General features: G+C 42.0%; 1 protein-coding gene across 1 annotated transcript in view; it reads right to left on the bottom strand.

Annotated features, from left to right (window-relative positions):
* BRK1 (BRICK1 subunit of SCAR/WAVE actin nucleating complex) overlaps nt 1–20,550 on the bottom strand; it is a 155,436-nt gene that overhangs the window by 783 nt on the left and 134,103 nt on the right. Inside the window, exon 3 of the mRNA XM_044077599.1 lies at nt 1–503. This exon is cut by the window's left edge and continues 783 nt beyond it. Coding sequence (XP_043933534.1) covers nt 477–503 — 27 coding nt within the window. The 3' untranslated portion in view covers nt 1–476. The remainder of the gene's footprint in view (nt 504–20,550) is intronic.

Raw genomic sequence — 20,550 nt, 5'->3', positions numbered from 1 at the left:
GATGACCATTAACATAAAATCATACTTGGGAATGGTCCACTGCTTAAGTGCCCTTTTCAAAACAGGTGTAAAAGCCCAGATATCCTCCTGTACATCCAAGCACTTCCCAGCTAGTAGGAAATTACTTCCTCTCAAAGGCAAATGAGGCAATCCTCTTCACTTTGCATAGCTTTTGTTAATCTACTGCTGGATGAAACCATGCAAAGCCAGCAACAATAAACCACATGTGGAACTGGACATTCATGAAATTTAGGCCACTGCAAAGTTATCTCATCATCAATGACATCTGAGCAGACTACCAGAAATGAAATGTGCTGGTTGGTGATTAACTAGCACCCACGACTTCCACTCAAAAGTTTTACATTTAAACCACTGCAAAGAGTTTTTAAAGTCTTAAAGAAGTTTGCTGGCTTATTCAGTATCCATTCTGCAATATTTCAATCAGGTTCACTCCCACTCTTCTGCACCGAAATTACTTATGTGAGGGTTTCTCCTTTGGTTACCTGAAAGGAAAACAATACATGGTTAACAATTAATAGGCTTAATATACCAATGCGTTTCCCAAAACCCTCAATGGATCCTCAGATAACCCCATATTTGACTAGTACCCTGGGCATTTGAGGGACTACATGGAGAAGGATGGGGATGAGTGAAGTGAAAAAGTAATGGTTCAAACTTCTGTACTACTACCTTAATGCAGGTATCCGTGCAGAATGTAGCAAACGGCCTAATGTATACAAGCTGCAAGCAGAGCACAGTACAGCCAACAAACTGTGTGGTGGCATGCATACATCTCCAAGAAGCAGCTCACAGTGTAAATTACACAAGACATTAGGGTAGGGGTTGGGACAGATTTCATATTTGCAGACTAAACTCTAATACCAGACTCTCACCTCTGTGAGAGCTCACTGGTGAAAGAATGAAATGAATGAGCATCTAAGATTTTTTGCCTCACCAGTGAAGCCTCGCTCTTGCCTCCTCCAAATTGGTCAACTTAGTGCTGGAAGATGAAGCCACTGGTCCAATTATGAAGAACCAATAACGGGAGAAAAACATAACTTTAACCATTAAGGTGGGCAGAAGCATCTCTCTTAGTGAGCAAACATTTACTTCATAAGCAATGTAACTTTCGAGGACAGAAAATAAATGCAGAACCATCAGTGAAGGAAGTGTTCTGAAGCTCTTCAAATGTAGAAAAACAGCAACATACAGTTATCACTGCAAGGCAATCCTTATCTGATGAAAAAGAAGCAAACATGCTTAAGTACTGTGAACAACTCCGTATATAAGCATACTACCACAGAGGAAGCCGCATTAGATGCCAACATTCTAAAAGTGTGGTATCAGAAAGAAAAGTTAGCTAGCTGTTTACCACCACACCCTCTCCCTGTACAGATCTTGGCATGGCTACTTTCCTGACACTTGGCTACAAAAGATTCTGAGCAGAACAGATGACAAGTTCAGCTGTAAGAGATCAAGTCTTATATTTTACAGGTAAATTGACCACCACCACCTCATTCCAGCTATTACCAAGTTACAATAAGTAGAAAGGTTAGCACAGTACATGGCAGTTACAAAGTCCTCAAAATGTATAAAAACCTGTCAATGGATGTGTTACTACTGGGTAAACGATTCTGAGCAGAACAGATGACAAGTTCAGCTGTAAGAGATCAAGTCTTATATTTCACAGGTAAATTGACCACCACCACCTCATTCCAGCTATTACCAAGTTACAATAAGTAGAAAGTTTAGCACAGTACATGGCAGTTACAAAGTCCTCAAAATGTATAAAAACCTGTCAATGGATGTGTTACTACTGGGTAAACTGTCTGCCAATCAAATTTACTTCATTTTCTCAGTTCCTCCAATGAAATGTTATCTACCAACACAGCTCTTTAAAGTCTGCCAACTCACTACTTGAAAACTCCCTGCAGACGACTATGAGAAATACTGGCTGAGCAAATTGGTGTAACTAAGGAAATTATTTTATTTGAGCTAAGATACAGCATCAGAATTGTCTTGACATAGTAAAGCCTTGCTGAGTCTAATTATGGTGGCTGCCAAAAAAGCAATTACTAGAAAAAGGAAATAAAAGTCTAAACCAACTGTACTAGAAGTAGTGAAGACTAACAGAAAACTGGAAATGGGATCTTTAGAAAAGGGTAGGAAGAAATCAAGTAATAATTAAATTTGGAGAGGAGGACTGAGGTTTAATAATATGTATTTGGAAGACTGTTTGGCAATGATATGACAATGACTATGTTATAAATTATGCATAATGTTTGCAAATAAAAATATGTCAATATGGGCTGATTTACTTACATGTATGATTTCCTATGTCATAAGTGTTTCTTGAAATATAAAATTTAATGAAATACATATCAATACATTCAACATAAAAGCTCAAATACACAAGACTGTTACTACTGATCAGTAAAATCAAAGAAAGAAAGAAAAAAAAAGCAAAAGAGAAATAAGTGTAATATTCAGTTACTGGCTAGTAAGTACACCATTTGGATGCCAACAAATAAGAAATTGAGAACCTGAAAGAAAACAAAGGCAGAAAAAAATAACTGGGAAGAAAACAAACATCACAAAAAAAAAAGCAGTTTCGGCAAAAAGCAGTTCAAGCTTCAGCTTTGGGTAGGTAAGATAGAAAAGTTAAACTAAAAAGAAAAAGTATCAATGCACCAGAGAATACAATAAAGAAAAGGCTGGAAAAAAAAGAATGGAAAAAAGAGAGCTAGCAAGAAAGAGAAACAGATTTTCTAACTTTAGGAGAAACTGGGAGGGACAGACTATATTAATTTTAGAAAAGCACAAATAAGCAACTGGACTGTTATAACACACTCAATGTCACAATTGGGAGAGACATGACAAGCCTACTAGACAAACCAGACTGAAAAAGCAATCAAGAAAAAGCAAAATAGACCTGTGCAAATAGCAAGCATGCAAAGAGAGTTGATCTTGTTGATCTTGACAAAATAGGGGAAAGTAAAAAATTAAAAAATTGTGAACACAAGTTGGAAAATAATTCTACAATGCAGGCCAATCACAACAGAAGCAAATTTATCCCAGCGATAAAGAAATGTAGAGACAGGTATGAGATCCAAGCTGCTTGGAATATGCTTCCTGGAGGATTAGGCATTTTTGATGCAGAACAGGCTAGATGGGAAATGTACAAGTTTAACAAGAGCTATCAAACAGAAAGGGTCTCCGCTTTTCATTTTTCAGAGATAGGAAGAATTTACCAGTAAAACCTTTTCCAATGTTTCAAAGGAAAATTCTTCACACACACACACAAAAAGCGTTTACCAACAGAATCAGGAGTACATTGAACTTGAACCACAGGTGGGCACCGGAAATGCAGACGAACAGGAAGACCAAATTAGTGAGTAAATGTGAGACTAAAGCAATCACATTTCTGAAATATGGCTATCAAGAAAAGTTGGTTGAGAAAGATTTGACTTTTGTTGACTCTCAAAATTGGGAGTGGACTGAAAGCATAAAACTCCACAAAGGGAAAATCAAGAACTTTAATATTTACATTAAATATTTCAGAATATAAACTGCATCTTGCATAGTAAAGCAGCTGTGTGTAGTATGCAGTCAAGGTTATTGCAAATGCGGGGTGGGAGTTCTTTGATGACTGCTGAATCTGATAGATATATTGAACAAGTACTTTTTTATTTATTACATTTCTTAATTGGGAAAAGTCCGACTGAGCTAGGAACCCATTTTCAGCAGAGGCCCAAGGAGAAAAACTCCAGAAAGCAGTACAGTATTTATATGAAATATTAAAAATATGACTCAGATTAAAGAGTTTATCTGAAATTAAAAACACAGATTTAGTTACAAACTTAGGTTCAGCTAGGGAACTTATGCTACTAGACAATTAGCATGTTTTACAAATAGTAATGGTAGACAAGAACTTGGAGATTCCAACAGGATATTATTTTGGATACAAAAGGTTAATAAGAATGAAGCTTAGAAAGTAAGATCAGAGAGAAGTTGGAAGTTGTAGCAAGGGTGTGAAAACCTTTATAGGGTAGAAAGAGTGGGATGAGTGTAGCGTATGACAGGAGCACAGCCAATGCTTAGCTAGGTGTTTGAACTCCTGATGGTGAGGATTTTTAGTAATGGTACAAGGTACAGTATTCTAAATCAATTTTACTGGAATAAAGACAGTCCCCGTGGCAGTTTTGGTTTTGGGTGACCTTTAGCATTAGTTTATTAGAAGATCTGAGGGTCCTCGGATTGAGAGTAGTTTGGCCAAGATTGGAAAGAGCAGGACAATTTGTGGAGTGGTGTATTAACTCGTGGACCATAGTAAGTTGGCTGACAGCAATAAGGTTGGGGAGTTCTAGCCAGTTTAGGTGAGACAGCACAGTAAAGTGGCGAGTCCTGTGTAGGGCACTTGTGGCAATCCTTACAATTTTGTTATAGCAAGATTCTAGATTTAGGTCAGATTTGCGAAGGTCGGCGAGAATATGATATCCATAGAGGAAAGAAAGCAGTTGAGAATGGGCAGTAGCAAGCCTGGTAGTGTGTCCAAGATATGGTCTGGCCCTATATAAAAAGATGCCCACCTGATGTGTACTTTGATTGTAAGACATGTTTATCAAAAGCGTTTCAATAGTGACCCCTATAAAAGTTTAGTATGAGTTGTGGGTTCGATATTGGTTCCGTTTGAGGAGTGCATTGACAGAGGGGCATGGCAAGGTCTGGATTTTTTATTTTTTACGATCATTAATTTGGTTTCATTAGGGTTTAGAATTATGTTCTGATAGGTACTTTTCTATGTTTTGGAAGGATGACTGCATTTTTAACTGAAGTTCCTGGGGTTTGGGGACAGAGCATACAAGGGCAGCATCGTCAGCATATTGGACGATGTTGGCTAGATTGGTTGCAGAGCTGAGGTCATTTGTGAATAAGATAAAGAGGAGAGGGCCAAGTATAGAACCTTGGGGAACACCAACAGATTGGGGAGTAGGGGTGAGTGTGTGTTTTGTCACTTGGTGTCCTGCTACTGACTGGAAAGATAGCTGAGAAACCAAGACAGAGATGATGAGGTGTCGTAGGTAGAGAGTTTGAGTAGAAGTTGATGGGACACAGTGCCAGAGGCTTTTGACATGTCAAGAAAGATAGAGGAGACTTGCCTGGCCTTCATTTAGGAGATGAATGGTGTTAGTAAAAGATTAGGGCAGTGGAAGTACTATGTCTGGGTCTGAAGCAGTGTTGTGAATTGGACAAGAGATTGTTAGAAAGGAAACTGTTAAGGAGATGTTTGTGGATGCATTTTTCTAAAGTTTTGCTGGGGGGGGAAAGAATGGCTTTATGGTGGAAGTTGGTCAGGTCTTTGAAAGAACCACCTTTGTGGAGTGGGACAATGTGGGATACTTTCCATAGAATTGGGTCAGTGCTCAGAAAAAGAGCAATTGATCAAGATAGATATGGGGGTTAGCAAAAGATGGGGCTGTAATTTTCAGAAACTCATTTGGGAGCTGATCAGCAGCCAGACAGCAGGGTTTGAGTTTAGCCAAGAGATCTTGTGTAGCTTGTTTGAATGGAAGTAAAGCAGAAGGGGTCAGGATTACCAGGAGTAGAGATGGGAAGAGTAAGAGGTGTATTGGGTTGGTTGCCTAGCAGGGATGTTATGGAATTTATGAAGTGGGAGTCTAGTTGAGTTGCAATGAGAAAAGTACAGTTGTATACCTACCATAAATGTAGGTGTTAGAGTGTATTCACTGTTGCAGTCATTATACTTGGGTTATCCTGCTGGCAGGCTACCCGCAGTCGGCCTGTATTCCAAAGTCCTGGTCCGGCGTCAGTTGCTGTTGCCTCTTCCCTGACGTTAGTGCGCCAGGGGTATATAAGATGCAGCCGATGCCATTTTCTTCAGTTTTTCTTGCCCTAGACGTCAGGTGCCCCCAAGAAGGTAGGCAATACACATGGCTTATAAAAAACATACAGCAAAATAAACAATACCTTCATCTACAAGCAAATACACCACATAGGTTGTATAGGATAGAGAAGTATAGAGAAGTCCCAGCAAAGAAATGGGGATGGTGGGTGGGTAACCTGGACTGCAACAGTGAATACACTCTAACATCTACATTTATGGTAGGTACACAACTGTACTATGTTCGTGTGTCACTGTTGCAGTCATTACACTTGGGTTGAATTCCCAAAGCTGAGGTTGGGCGGCTGGGTCTAAATAGGATTAAGAGTGGCTAGGAGGCCTTGCAGAACTGCACTGGCAAAGCCTGCTCTGGATTTAGAGTAAAGAGGTAAGTGGTAGCGCTTGGTAAAAAAAGTGTGCACGGAACTCCAAGTTGCAGCCTCCAAAATCTCCTTGGTTGGTACTCCTCTGAGAAAGGCTGCTGAAGTGGCTGCTGCCCTGGTAAAGAGTGTGGTCTAATATTCTTAGGCACTGACTTGCCATGCTGTGCACAGCAGAAACAAATACAGTGTCCTATCCATTTTGAAATAGTCTGCTTTGAAATGGCCTTTCCTTGTGATCCTGCAGCATATGTTACAAACAGCTGCTCAGTTTTTATGAAAGCTTTTGTTTTGTACAAGTAGAAGCGTAGCTGCCTGTGTATGTCCAAAGAGTGCAGAAGTCTCTCCACTTTATTCTGGGGATTTGGAAAAATGTTGGCAAATGAATGGTTTAAGAGCCACACTGGATACTACCTTTGGCATAAATGTTGGGCTTGTCCTTAGAGAAACCCCGCCTGGATGAAAAATGATAAAAAGGTTCCACTGCCATTAATGCCTGCAACGGAGACTCTTCTTGCTGAAGTTACTGCTAGGAGCAGAGCAGTTTTCCCATTATAAGAATTTTATATCAGCTGTATTGGCTGGCTCAAAAGGAGGCAGTGTGAGCTTTTCTAAAGACAAAGTTGAGGTCCCATGTAGGTATCTGTGCTCTCTTTGGGGGGGGGGGTCTTATGTTTTTTGCCCCTCTGAGGTACTGTCTTAGCAGTGGAGGAGAGAAAATAGGAGGTTCCGTATTGTAATAAGCTGAAATGGCAGAGGCATGGATCTTAATTGATGAGGAGGATAGGCCTTTGTCCAGCATCTCAGTTAGGTATTGTAAACTCTAAGGAATATTTGGAACGAGTGGTTCAAGCCCTTGTGCCTGGTTCCAAGCACAGAATCTCTTCCATTTTTCTGCGTAAGATTTCCTGGTGCTGGGCCTCCTGGCTTCCAAAATGACATCCATAACAGCTTTAGAGAGAGGTGTGGTCTGAGTGGCTATATTATCTGCCATGCAGCCAGATTTAAGGTTCTGAGTTGCTGTGCAGGATCTGATTGTTTTGTTGAGTCAGAAGATGAGGAATTTGAGGTAAAGTCCAGGCTGGGCCTTGAGACAAGCTCTTTAGGATTGGGTACCAGTGCTGGCGTGGCCAGTCTGGAGCAATCAGAATCATTTTTGGCTTCTCTTCTCTGACTTTTAGGAGCACCTTGGGAAGGAGAGGCAGTGGTGGAAAGGCATAAACTGTTAGGGCATCCACTTTCCATGCTTGTGAGTGATAAGTCCTTGTGCAGAATTCTCTGTAGTTGGCAGTTGTGAGGGGAGGCCAAAATATCTATGTCTAGGCATCCCCATTTCCTTGTCATCATGATGAAGACCTGTGGATTTAGTTTCCATGCATGAGGGTCCATGAGGTTTCTGCTTAGTTCATCTGCCAGAGTATTTTTCTTTCCTGGCAGGAATTGTGCCTGCAGATGTACTTGATAGATCAGTGCTGTGTTCCACAAAGTCATGGCTTGCCTGCAGAGGGGGTAGGAATGTGTGCCCCCTTGCTTGTTTATGTACCACATAACTGTAGTATTGTCAGTCTTTAGTAATAGCTGTCCTGGATGTAGTAGATCCTTGAAGGCTGTCAGGGCATTCTGTACAGCTAGCATCTCTTTCTGATTGATGTGAAGATGCATCTGGTCCACGGGCAACATGCCCTGAATACATTTTCCTGCCATGTGTGCCCCCCCAGACATAATCTGATGCATCTGTTAGTGTCTGCCTGGCTGTGGGTAAAGTGAAAGGCTGTCCCTTGTTGTGGTGACAGGCCAGTGCCCACCATCAAAACTCCTGTTGCAGGCAAGGAATAAGAGTTATTATTGTTTCCAGGCTGTGGCAATGTTGTCCAAACACTTTTTAGATACCATTGTAGCTTCCTCATATGCAGTCTTGCATATGGAATTAGCAGGTTGCAGATGCCATGAAGTCCAACGCCTGCAGAATTTTTCTTACAGGTAGCTGGGTCTTTGTTGCCATCATCTGAAAGTAATGAATCAGTTGCCTTTGCTTGTCTGGCTTGAGATAAGCCATCTGGGCAGTTGTATTTAAGCTTGCACCCATGAATATTATCTCTTGAGAGGGCACTAGTTTTGATTTCTTTTTGTTTACTGTGTACCCTAGGCAAATTAGTAATCTTTTTACAAACGCCAGATGCTTTAGTAGAACGTCCTTGCTCTCTGCTTGAATAAGGCAGTCGTCCAAGTAGGGATATATTTGAATTCCTTTTTGTCTGCAAAATGCAATTACTGGTGCCAGGCATTTTGTGAAGACCCTGGGCGCAGTAGATAAGCCAAAGGGCAGTGCAGAGAATTGGTAATGCATTGGGCAGCTATGAATCTGAGGTATCTTCTGCAAGTGCCTCTTTGAGGTCCAAAGTAACTAGCCAAGCCTTCTTGCTCAGCATGGGTATAGAAGTTGCTGCAGTGTCAACATTTTGACTTTTGGAACATCCAGGAAAGTATTTAGAATTGACAGGTCCAGTATTGGTCTCCAGGCTTTGTCCTTTCTCGGTACCAAGAAAAGTCTTGAGAAAAATCCTTGTCCCTGTTCTTGCTGTGGTACTTTTTGAATAGCTCTCATGCCCATGAGAGCAGAAATTTGTTTTTGTGCCTCTGCCCATTGATTTTGTGGCAGGTCTGGCATACCTTTTGACCTTGGTAGGGTGTGAAAGTGGAACCTGTAACCCTGAGAAACAATATTCAGTACCCATTTGTTCTGGGTGATCATGTGCCAATTTTGTGAGAAAAGTGCTAGTTTTCCCCCTAAGGGTGCTGCCAAAAGGTAAGTGCTTGGCATTTGTAGAGGAACGTCATTGGGACTGTTTTCTAAAAGGTTGTGATTTGTCTTCTCCGCATTTAGGGGCTGAAGCACCCCATTGTTTAGGTCTGTATGAGCCTTGGGGCTGAGATCTGCCTCTTGGGCATCTGTATCTGCCTCTTTGTGGCCTGTCTGACACTGGAAAGGACCAATTTTTAGAAGGCCAGTTCCTGCTAAATCTAGGTGGCTGAACCTGTAAGAAATCCTTTACTGTCTGCATTGATTTTGCTTTATCCTCCATTTTCTTTAACACCTCTTCTGCCTCAACACCAAACAAAGTATCATGCTGTAATGGAGCACCCAATAATTTTGCTTTAACATGTTCAGGTAAACTTTCTTTTAACCAAGCATGACTTCGAATGACAGAACCTGTAACTGCGGCTCTGCAAGAAGCCTCTAATGAATCAAAACCACATTGCAGAGTATGCTTTCCCACTTGTTCAGCTGCATGCAATAAATCCTGCATTTCCTTATTGTCAGGACATTCTGAGCTTGTAAACATTTTCTGTTTTAGCAAAGACATTAGGTATTGTTGATATTTAAGCATGTGAAACTGGCAGTTTAAAGCCCTTACAGCTAAAGTAGCAGAAGTACTTGAAAACGTTTAATATTGTAAGCGCTTTTGGCAAGGACTTTGCCTCACCTTCCGCAGACAAAAAACAGAAGCATTGTTTAATCCACCTATTTAAAACCAGTAGATAAACCTATTAATCAATTAAAGTTAAATTAAATAATTATTAACCCTTCAAGATAACAAATGGTATTTCTTAAAATGTTTAAACTTAAAATATTCTAAAATATTTTAAAATATTTCAAAATACTCGAGAGCCAAAGATAGAAAATTACCATACTATACACAAATATAAAATGTGAATATATGTGTAATAAACATTATAAAACCAACAATAAAACCACATGCAAAAACTAAAATGCCTATTGGAAATCACAAGATGTTTCACAGCGTAATACTTCCAATTCATAAGTCAAAACATCATATATCTGATGACAACCATTGACCTACTTCAGTCAAGGGTACACACATGTATTTACAGAAGATGTTATACTGTGTGTGTACATGTTTTCTGTACAGAAAGGTAGGTGAATGGCCATCGAGTTTAATGTAGACTACTGGTGTGCTTGTCAAAGCGAGTTAGACAGTTTATGGTCTGGGTGAAGTTGTTGAGATTGAGGAAATTAGAAGGGGTTTTGGATGTACAGGTTAGTTAATCAAGGTTGAAATCCCCAAGAATTCTTGGTTGAAGCTGATGAAAGCCCATGAAAGGAGGCCTGCAATAATGGGCAAGTTGTTGCCTGGAGGGAGGTAGGGAGCTATGATAATTATTTTGTTTTATTTCAAGACGTGTGGTTAGAGTCTTGGTGTTGGGTAGGTCAGGGGCAAGCACTGGAGTCTTTCGACTTTACTGTTGTCTTTAAATAGTACAGCTACACCACCACCCCTTTTTGTTTATTCTGTCTAATTTAAACAATGTTATAACCATCTGGGGTGATCTTGTCCTTGATGTGTGGCTTCAACCAAGTTTCTGTTATGACTGCTATGTCAGGGGTGTAGGCAGCTAAGGTGGCTTGCAATTCACTAGCTTTGTTAATTATGCTATGAAGGTAGACATTGGTGAGAATTGTGAATTGTGAGAAATGCAGGGCTTACAATATAAAAAGACAGGTTGAGCAAGGCTGCTAAAGTGAGGGATAGGGTGTAAAGGTTACATTATATACAAGGGAGTTAACAGGTGTTATCTTTATAAAGGTGAATGGATTAAATACCCTTGGTTTAATTAAGTGTTTTTGTAAGGAAGAAGACTTGAAAAATAAGAAAATGATGAAAGCCATGAAAAGTGCTACGTTCTGTGCGGAGTAAAAGTGATCAGATTCCTTCATTAATCTGCACTTCATGCATCTGCATAATTGCTAGCTGTTTTTTTTTCTCCTCTCACTGCTGTTTCCATGGCGATGAGCTGTTGGCAGGTGCAAGCAATTAGTCTTGAAAGTTCTGCAAATTCTTTGCTCACGGAATTTAAAAGGTCAAGGGCAAGCAGTTCAATGAAAGTTTGAAATTGGAAATTAATAAGACAGCAGCATCCTTAGCAGCCTTAATATTTTAATACATTTAATAGAACAGTGTATAATTTTGGATTTAAAAGACAACCAGTGTATTTTTTCTTAGGGCTGAAAATTAATGTCTTCTAAAAGCATACAGATTTTTTCACATATGGGAAGGGAATAAGGGTTAAGAAAAGAACAGACACCAATCACTGTAACCAGAAGCACAGACTGTAAAATGTGCTTTAGCATCAGTACCGTTAACTTTAGGCAAGATAATGTTTGTGGCGGCAGCTGTTGATTTTGAGCAACTGTTCCTATCTGGAGGATTAAACTTCACTTTTTTTGAAGACGTACATAGCTGTGTGTGCTTTTTCTAATTTAATAGATTATGGGGGTGTTTTGAAAATATATTAAAGTTTTCTGTCCAAAAAGTGTTTTTATTAAAACAAAGTCTTGAAAATGTGGCAGGTTCAAATGGAAATGACAAACTGTATAAAAGATCAGCCTGTCAAACAGTGTGTGCATATAACACAAAAGTTGGAAATACACACACAAAAAAAAAACAAACCTACAACAAAATTCATGTACAATAGGTGGGAACAGTAACTTACACTGGGTACAGTATCTATCATCTCGGAATATAAATGGCCTTACAGGTATACACAAATGAATGAGTATTCAATTACAGTAAGAAATGCAGAGTACAAATAGCAATGCTTCAGGACACATTCGGAAAGAAATGAGCACATAAATATGAAGAAAGGATTTCAGAATTGATATTCAACAGAATCAGTGACAAATGAAAAGGGGAGTTATTATTCTAATTACTACTGTGGCTCCAGTAATGATGGAAGAGGAAAAAGGATAATTAAAAACAGTAGATGCGTGGTAGTAAGGGGCTATCGACAAGTGATAAGGATTATGCTGGCATCTTTTTATATTCCATCAAAAAAGTACAGTTTTGTACCTACCATAAATGTAGATGTCCGATAGATATGCAACTGCAGTCATAACATATGGGTTTCCTGCCTCAGGCAGCCCTCGGTCGGCCGGATTCCAAAGTCTGGGTCCGACGTCGGCTGATGTCGCATTTCTCTCCGACGTCAGAGCGGCTGGAGTACATAAGCATCAGCCGACGCCATTTTCTTCAGTGTTTCTTGCCCCAGATGCCAGGTGCCCTCCAAGAAAGGCTGTAATCAAATTGGAAGACAAAAACAGGATTCCAGACAAATAAATGAGCAATAAACAGATACATCATAACAGATATCCCCAGCTAAGAGAAACAGGGATAGGAGTGGACCCTAGGCATAGAGGGGTATGGAGGGAGGGAAAATCCGACTGCAGTTGCATATCTATCGGACATCTACATTTATGGTAGATACAAAACTGTACTATGTCCTTCAAGAATGCAACTGCAGTCATAACATATGGGTAGAATACCATAGCTTAGCTGGGGGAGGAGGAATGCTCTAGGAAAAGATGGTGTGGCAATCAAACCCTGCAGGAATGCCAAGCAAAGCCTGCTCTGGATCTGGAGTACAGAGGAGATTGTAGTGTTTGGAGAATGTATGCACGGAGCTCCATGTAGCAGCTTCTAGAATGTCCTTAGTAGGCACCCCTCTTAAGAATGCTGTAGAGGTGGCTGTAGCTCTGGTGGAATGTGGTCTGACATTGGCTGGAACAGTCTTTCCTTGAAAGGAATAACAGAATCTGATGCAATGTCCAATCCATTTTGAAATAGTCTGTTTTGAAATTGCTTTTCCTTGGACTGCAGGGGCGTAAGCTACAAAAGTTGTTCAGACTTCCTACTGGTCTTGGTTCTGTCCAGGTAGTATCGAAGTTGTCTGTGAATGTCCAAGGTATGTAACAGTCTTTCCCCCTTTTCTCAGGATTGGGGAAGAAAGCAGGCAGATGAATAGCTTGATTTAAAGAAACCCTAGATACCACCTTTGGCATAAAAGTAGGGTTGGTCCTTAATGAAACCCTGTCTCTGTGGAAAATTATGAACGGTGGTATTGCCATTAGGGCCTGTAGTTCCGAAACCCTTCTTGCTGAGGTAATTGCCAACAGGAAAGCTGTCTTCCATGAGAGAAATTGCAAGTCAACTGAAGCTGCTGGCTCAAATGGAGGTAGAGTCAGTTTTTCTAGGACAAAATTGAGGTCCCAGGCTGGCACTGGAGCCTTTCTTGGTGGCTTAATGCTCTTGATTCCCCTGAGGAATTGCCTTAGCAAAGGATGTGAAAAGACAGGCGGATCAGTGTTATGTCTAGCTGAAATAGCTGATGCATGTATCTTTATGGAAGAATATGAGAGTCCATTATTTAGCATATCTGCCAAATATTCCAGGATGAGTGGGATGTTCAATAATGATGCATCATGTCCCTTGCTGGTATTCCAAATGCTGAATCTCTTCCATTTTGCTAAGTAAACCTTTCTGGTGGATGGTCTTCGAGCCTCTGTTAGTATCCGCTGAACTTCCTTGGAGAGAGATAGGTTGAGGTTATTCATGGGATCTCCCAGGCTGTTAGCTACAGTGTCTGAAGTTTGGATGCACTGTTTTGAAGTTGTGTTGAGTCAAAAGTAGAGGCCATTGAGGAAGGGCCCACTTCTTGGTGTGACATATGCTCCGTAGCAGTGGATACCAGTGTTGTCTTGGCCAGTCCGGAGCTATTAGGATCCCCTTGGGTCTCTCTGCTTTGATCTTTAGTAATACTGAGGTAATCAGTGGCAGAGGTGGGAATGCATAGATTTTTAGGAAGTTCCAGTTGAATGAGAGAGCATCTATTTTCCAAGCTTGTGGATGGTATGTCCTTGAGCAGAATTTTTGTAGATGATGGTTGAGGTGAGAGGCAAATAGGTCTACTTCTGGCCTGCCCCATGTCAAAGTGAGCTGTGTGAAGATCTTCGGATGTAACCTCCACTCGTGTGGATCTGTGAAATTCCTGCTTAGGCTGTCCGCCAGCACATTGTCTTTGCCTGGAACAAACTGGGATTGTAACTGAATGTTTAGGCTCAGTGATTTTTCCCAAAGATGCATTGTCAGTCTGCAAAGGGGGTAAGAACGGGTGCCCCCTTGCTTGTTTATATACCACATCACAGTGGTGTTGTCTGTCCGTATCAGTAAATAGAATTGCTGAAGTTGGTGTTGAAAGGCCTCGATGGCATGCATTACTGCCAGCATTTCCTTTTGGTTTATATGCAGATGTGTTTCCTTTGGAGACCATTGTCCTTGTATACACCTGCCTTCCATGTGCGCCCCCCATCCAAGGTCTGAGGCGTCTGTGGTCATGGTCTGTGTTATCTGTGGTTTTTTAAATGACATACCTGTGTTTGCCTGGCTTACTGAGGCCCACCATAGGAATTCCTTTTGTAGGCATGGAATGAGCGGTATGGTTGTCTCTAAGTTGTGGCTGTGCTGAGATCATAGGCTTTTTAGGTACCATTGAAGCTTTCTCATGTGTAGTCTTGCTAATGGAACCAGGAGAATGCAGGATGCCATGTAACCCAGGGCCTGTAGGAATCTCCTTGCAGTCATCTGGGTAAGTTTTGCCAAACCTTTGAAATAATGAGTTAACTTCTCTTGCTTGTCTTCTGTTAGGTAAGCCATTTGAGAGGCTGTGTCTAATTTGGCTCCTAAGAAGATTATTTGCTGGGATGGCTGCAGTCTTGACTTTTGGAAGTTGACTGTATCCCAGAGCTTGAAGTAATCATATGACATAGTCCAAGTTTTTTGTCAACATCAATTTGTCGTCCGCTTGTATGAGGCAGTCGTCCAGGTAAGGGTAAATTTGGATCCCCTGGAGCCTGCAATGAGCAATTACTGAAGCCAGGCATTTTGTGAATACTCTGGGCGCAGTAGATAAGCCAAATGGCAATGCTGAGAATTGATAATGCTCTGGCCCTGCAAGAAATCTGAGGTATCTTCTGCAGCTGTGTCTGATAGGGACATGCAGGTATGCCTCCTTGAGGTCCAGAGTAATCAGCCAAGACCCCTTGCCCAGCATGGGAAGGAGTTGCTGTAGAGTCAGCATTTTGAACTCTGGTACTATGAGAAAGGTGTTTAATGCGGACAAATCCAGTATTGGTCTCCATTGAGATTCTTTTCTGGGAACAAGGAACAGTCTTGAGTAAAACCCCTGGTCTTGTTCTTGTTGTGGAACTCTTTCTATTGCTTTCATCCGAGCCAGCAGAGAGATTTGCTTGATAGCCTCTGCCCTCTGGTTTTGTGGTAGGTTTGGCATGCCTTGTTTTCTTGGTAAGGTATGAAAATGGAACCTGTAACCTCGGTCTATAATGTCCAAAATCCATTTGTCCTTTGTCAATCTGTGCCAATTGTCTGCAAACAGAGATAATTTCCCACCCAAGGGAGCTTCTATTTGTTCCTTGGTAGGCGGAAGTAGAGGAAAGTCATTGAGATTGTGGCTGTGGAGCAGGTGAAACCCCTGTGTCACTTCTTTGGTTTGTTGGCTGCCATTGTCGTCCCCTGTAAGGACCTCTGTATTGTCCTCTTCCTCTGCCACGTTTGTTTTTACCCCTTTGAAATTTTTCAGGATTAGGAAAGGACCAGTTTTTGGAAGGCCAATTCCTACTGAATCTGGGGGGTTGAACCTGGAGGAAATCTTTCACCGTCTGAACTGATTTTGCTTTTTCCTCGATGGACTTTAACACATCCTTAGCATTAGCACCAAAAAGCTTGTTCTTTTCCAAAGGTGCATCCAGAAGTTTTGCCTTTACATGATCTGGTAGAGGTTGATCTTTTAACCATGCATGTTTACGAATGACTGCCCCTGTCATAGCTGCCCCACATGAAGCTTCCAGTGCATCATATCCACACTGCAGGAAATGATTGCTTACTTGCTGAGAGTTATGTACAGCTTCCTGCAAAGACTTCCTGTCTAAAGGATCAGGAGAGGCCAATGTTTTCTGTAAATCTTCTAACAGGAAATCCTGATATTGTAACATATGAAAAAGGCAATTCAAAGCTCTCATAGATAAAGTAGTGGAGGTGTAGACCTTTTTCCCCCCATCTCTCTAATGACCTAGCTTCCCTGTTGGAGGGCAAAGGATTTTTAGAGGTGGAAGCTGAAACACCTTTAGGTCCCTGAGAAATAGTTTCCAAATCAGCAGTATGGGCCCTGAATAAATGGGAATGTGTTTCTGGGACCCTGTAATACCTATCTGGCTTGGCTGGAGCCGGAGGAAGAGAATCAGGGGTAACACTAGAGTCAGAATATAAATCATCCAAAACATCAAGCACAGGAGGAATAGCTAAGGGCCTGTGCTGGGGCTTTTTAAGGAAAGTTCGAAGGCGCTTTCTGGAATCAGAATATTCCTGGCCTTGCCACTTGAAATGTTCCCTCATGGTATGCAGGACTTCCCCAAAAGAAATATCCTCAGGAGGGGAGGCCGAGGGGATGGAATCCTCTGCATCCGAGTCCTCATAGGTCTGGAAGAGCTCTTCCTGGCCATTGGAGTGGACAGAGTCCTCAGAATCTTCATCTGAAGGAATAGGGTCAGAGGGTTCAACCCGGGGCCTTTTATCAGAAGGAGGCTGGGATCCTCTCTCAGGATGGGCCTGTGAACCTCTAATCATAGAAATTAAGTCAGCAGCCATAGTCATGACTTGTGTCTCTGGAGTAGGCTGAGGTAAGACTTTAGCAGTAAGATGCTTGGTCTTGCTGGCTGCCTTAGCCCTAGTGTAGGCCTTAATAGACATGGCCATAGGAGGCCTGGCAGCTCCACGTGCAGGAGTGACCTTATCTACAGCAATGGTCTCGGGCATTTCCTCTGTTTCGGTATCCGGAGGAAAATCAATAACTGGCGGAGTGATATCCGGAAACGGAGACGTCGGTAATGCGGTGTCTTCGGTTCGGAGCGGTGGTATACGTCTCAGGGGGAACCGGAGCACTTGTGGTAGGTTTTGGCGTGGAGTCGGCGGTAGACGCGGGCCGAGGATGTCGGTCCTGGTCTTTTCGTTTCTTGGGAGTTTGCGATGTCGGAAGTTCCGACAGCATTGTATAAGCAAATTTTTGGCCGAAAAAATCTTCAGCGAACTCCGCCCGGTGCCTGAGAGTGCGCTTGTTGAAGCGAGCACAGGCTACACAGGCCGAGACGTCGTGGTCTGGGCCAAGGCAAGGAAGACAGTAAGAGTGGAAATACTTATGAGGTATTTGTTTACCACAAGAAAGACAATTGTTAACTTTTTCAGTAATTTCTGACATCGGCTGAGGCAAGAAAAGGTCCCCAACGGGGTACTTAGCTTTTTTGATGACTTCGGAATCGAAGAATACAGGAGCTGACCGACCGGCACTTGCGAACCGCTTCTGCTTCGGGCACCGCGCGGCAAGAAAGACTGAAGAAAATGGCGTCGGCTGATGCTTATGTACTCCAGCCGCTCTGACGTCGGAGAGAAATGCGACATCAGCCGACGTCAGACCCAGACTTTGGAATCCGGCCGACCGAGGGCTGCCTGAGGCAGGACAACCCATATGTTATGACTGCAGTTGCATTCTTGAAGGACATCTTGTATTATGCAACTTAAAACAATTGGGAGAAATAATCAGCTTTCAGAAGGGACTATTACTTGCTTCTGGGGACAGAACTTGATATGTAACAGTGAGGATGTATTTGGGGGACTCGGAAGAGAAATAGAACATGAAAATATTTTGTACAGAACGTGAATTCAGCAGTAGGAACTCAGAATTCACATGTTATTCTCCAAAGTATAACAACTAGGCTAGACTAGATAGAAATCATATTTCACAGGAACATGTGCATTTAATTTAAAGCTTTGACACATCCAATAATTATTCCACATAATACACAAATAAACTGCAAAATAAAAATGCAGAGTAATTAAAACTGCAACATGGCACTTTCCCACCTACCTGTTAGGGAGGGGAATATAAAGAATGAACAGTGGAAATTACCCAAGAGTTACTGGAAAAAAACAAAGAAACTGACAAGCCAAGAATCCCAGTCTACCGACAAGCCAAGAATCCCAGTCTACCGACAAGCCAAGAATCCCAGTCTACCGACAAGCCAAGAATCCCAGTCTACCGACAAGCCAAGAATCCCAGTCTACCGACAAAGTTGCAAATTAGAATAAATTCTCCTATATACAGAAGTGCTGGATCATGAGTTTCGACAAAGGCATGCTTCTATTAAAAAAAAGGGGAAATATCAGAAGAAAGACACTAAAAAGGTACAGTTGTGTACACTTACCATAAATGTCGATGTTAAAGTGTATTTACTGTTGCAGTCCTTACTTATGGGTTATCCGGCCCCCGGTAGCCCTCGATCGGCCCAAGTACCAAAGGTACAGGGATATGATGTCAGCTGCCGTTGGTTGCATTGGACGTCAGTGTCCCTAATACAAAAGGAGGCAGCCGATGTCACTTTCTCAGTCTTTCTTGCCACAAATATCAGGAGCCCACAAAAAACACAAGGCTGTAGAGAAATAGAAATAATCCTTGGTAAAACAAACCAAATAAAGTCTGCACCTTAGGAAAGGAGAGCAGCAGAAAACCAAAACAGGGGGAAGGAGGGAGGGAAATCAGGACTGCAACAGTAAATACACTAACATCTACATTTATGGTAAGTGCACACAACTGTACAATGTTCATAGTGTTTCACTGTTGCACTCCTTCCTTATGGGTTGATTACCAAAGCCCAGGGAAGAGGGAGGAGGTAAAGTACAGTTGTGTACACTTACCATAAATGTAGATGTTTAGAGAGTATATTCACTGTTGCAGTCATTACATTTGGGTAATCTGCTGGCAGGTTGCCCTCAGTTGGCCTGAATAACAAAGTCTTGGGTCCTGCGTTGGTTGCTGTCCCTTCTTCCATGACGTCAGGTTGTCAGGGGTATAAAACATGCAGCAGACGCCATTACATCAGTTTTTCTTGCCCCAGATGTCAGGTGCCCCCCAAATGGGGAGCAAATAAAATTAAAAAACAAAATAAATATACCTCCAATCCCAAAAGCAAATACATCAAAAGGGCTTTTAAGCACAGTGAAAGAAAGTAGAGGTATAGCCAGAGAAAAATAGGGGGCTGGAGGGAGGGTAACCAGGACTGCAACAGTGAATACACTCTTAACATCTACATTTATGGTAAGTGTACACAACTGTACTATGTTCTTAGTGTTTCACTGCTGCAGTCATTACATTTGGGTAGATTCCCAAAGCTATGGTTGGGAGGATGGATTTATACAGCATTCGAACCTGTTATAAGGCCCTGTAGGACAGCAGAGGCAAAGTCAGCTCTGGATTTAGAGAAGAAAGGTAAATGGCAATGTTTGGTGAACGTATGGACTGAGCTCCAGGTAGCAGCTTCTAGAATGTCTCTGGTGGGAACACCTCTGAGAAAGGCTGTAGAAGTAGATGTGGCCCTGGTGGAAGGAGATCTGATCCCCCTGGGGGATAGTTTCTGCTATATGCACCATAGTAAAACTAACACAATGGCTTATCCATTTGGAAGTAGTCTGCTTTGAAATAGCCTTTCCTCTGCCCCTACATCAAATGCCACCAGTAGTTCAGATTTTTTTAGACTAAGTTGTCTGTGTACATCCAATGAATGCAGAATCCATTCCCCCTTGTTCTGTGGACTGGGAAAGAAGGTTGGCAAATGAATGGTCTGATTAAGAGCCACACTGGATACCACCTTAGGCATGAAGAATGGACAGGTCCTGAGAGACACCCTGTACGCATGAAAAATAATGAAAGGCTCCACTGCCATAAGAGCCTGTAATTCAGAAATCCTTCTAGCTGAAGTGACTGCTAAAAGGAAAGCAGTTTTCCAGGAGAGAAATTTTAAGTCTGCAGTAGCAGCTGGCTCGAAAGGAGGGAGAGTGAGTTTTTCCAATACAAAATTGAGGTCCCAGGCAGGTGTGGGAGCCCTCCTGGATGGTCTTAAGTTTTTGGCCCCTCTGAGATGCTGTTTTAGTAGAAGATGAGAGAAGAGGGGAGGTTCTGTTTTGTAATGAGCCAAATGGCTGAGGCATGGATTTTTATGGAAGAAAAAGGACAGGCCCTTGTGAAGCATCTCGGTTAGATACTGTAAAATCTGAGGAATATTGGGCATGGTTGTGCTTATCCCTTGTGATCGATTCCAGGCACAGAATCTTTTTCATTTGTCAGCATAAGATTTTCTAGTACTAGGCCTTCTTGCCTCCAAAATGACATCCATCACAGGTTTGCTGAGGGATGCCAAGCGAGAATTTAGGCGATTAGCCACATGGCACGATTCAATGTTTGGAGCCAAGTGTGCAGAATTTGGTTGTTCTGCTGAGAATGTAAGTAAGGTGTCTGAGGCAGGTGCCACGATGGAAGGTGACACTGCGCAGGAGTGGGTATGATGGTTGG

The sequence above is a fragment of the Protopterus annectens genome, chromosome 7.part0 (genome assembly GCF_019279795.1).
Source record: "Protopterus annectens isolate FY-2018-M chromosome 7.part0, PAN1.0, whole genome shotgun sequence".
NCBI lineage: Eukaryota > Metazoa > Chordata > Ceratodontiformes > Protopteridae > Protopterus > Protopterus annectens.
The sequence above is the reverse complement of the archived record's forward strand: the minus strand, read 5'-3'. Positions and strand labels throughout refer to the sequence as shown.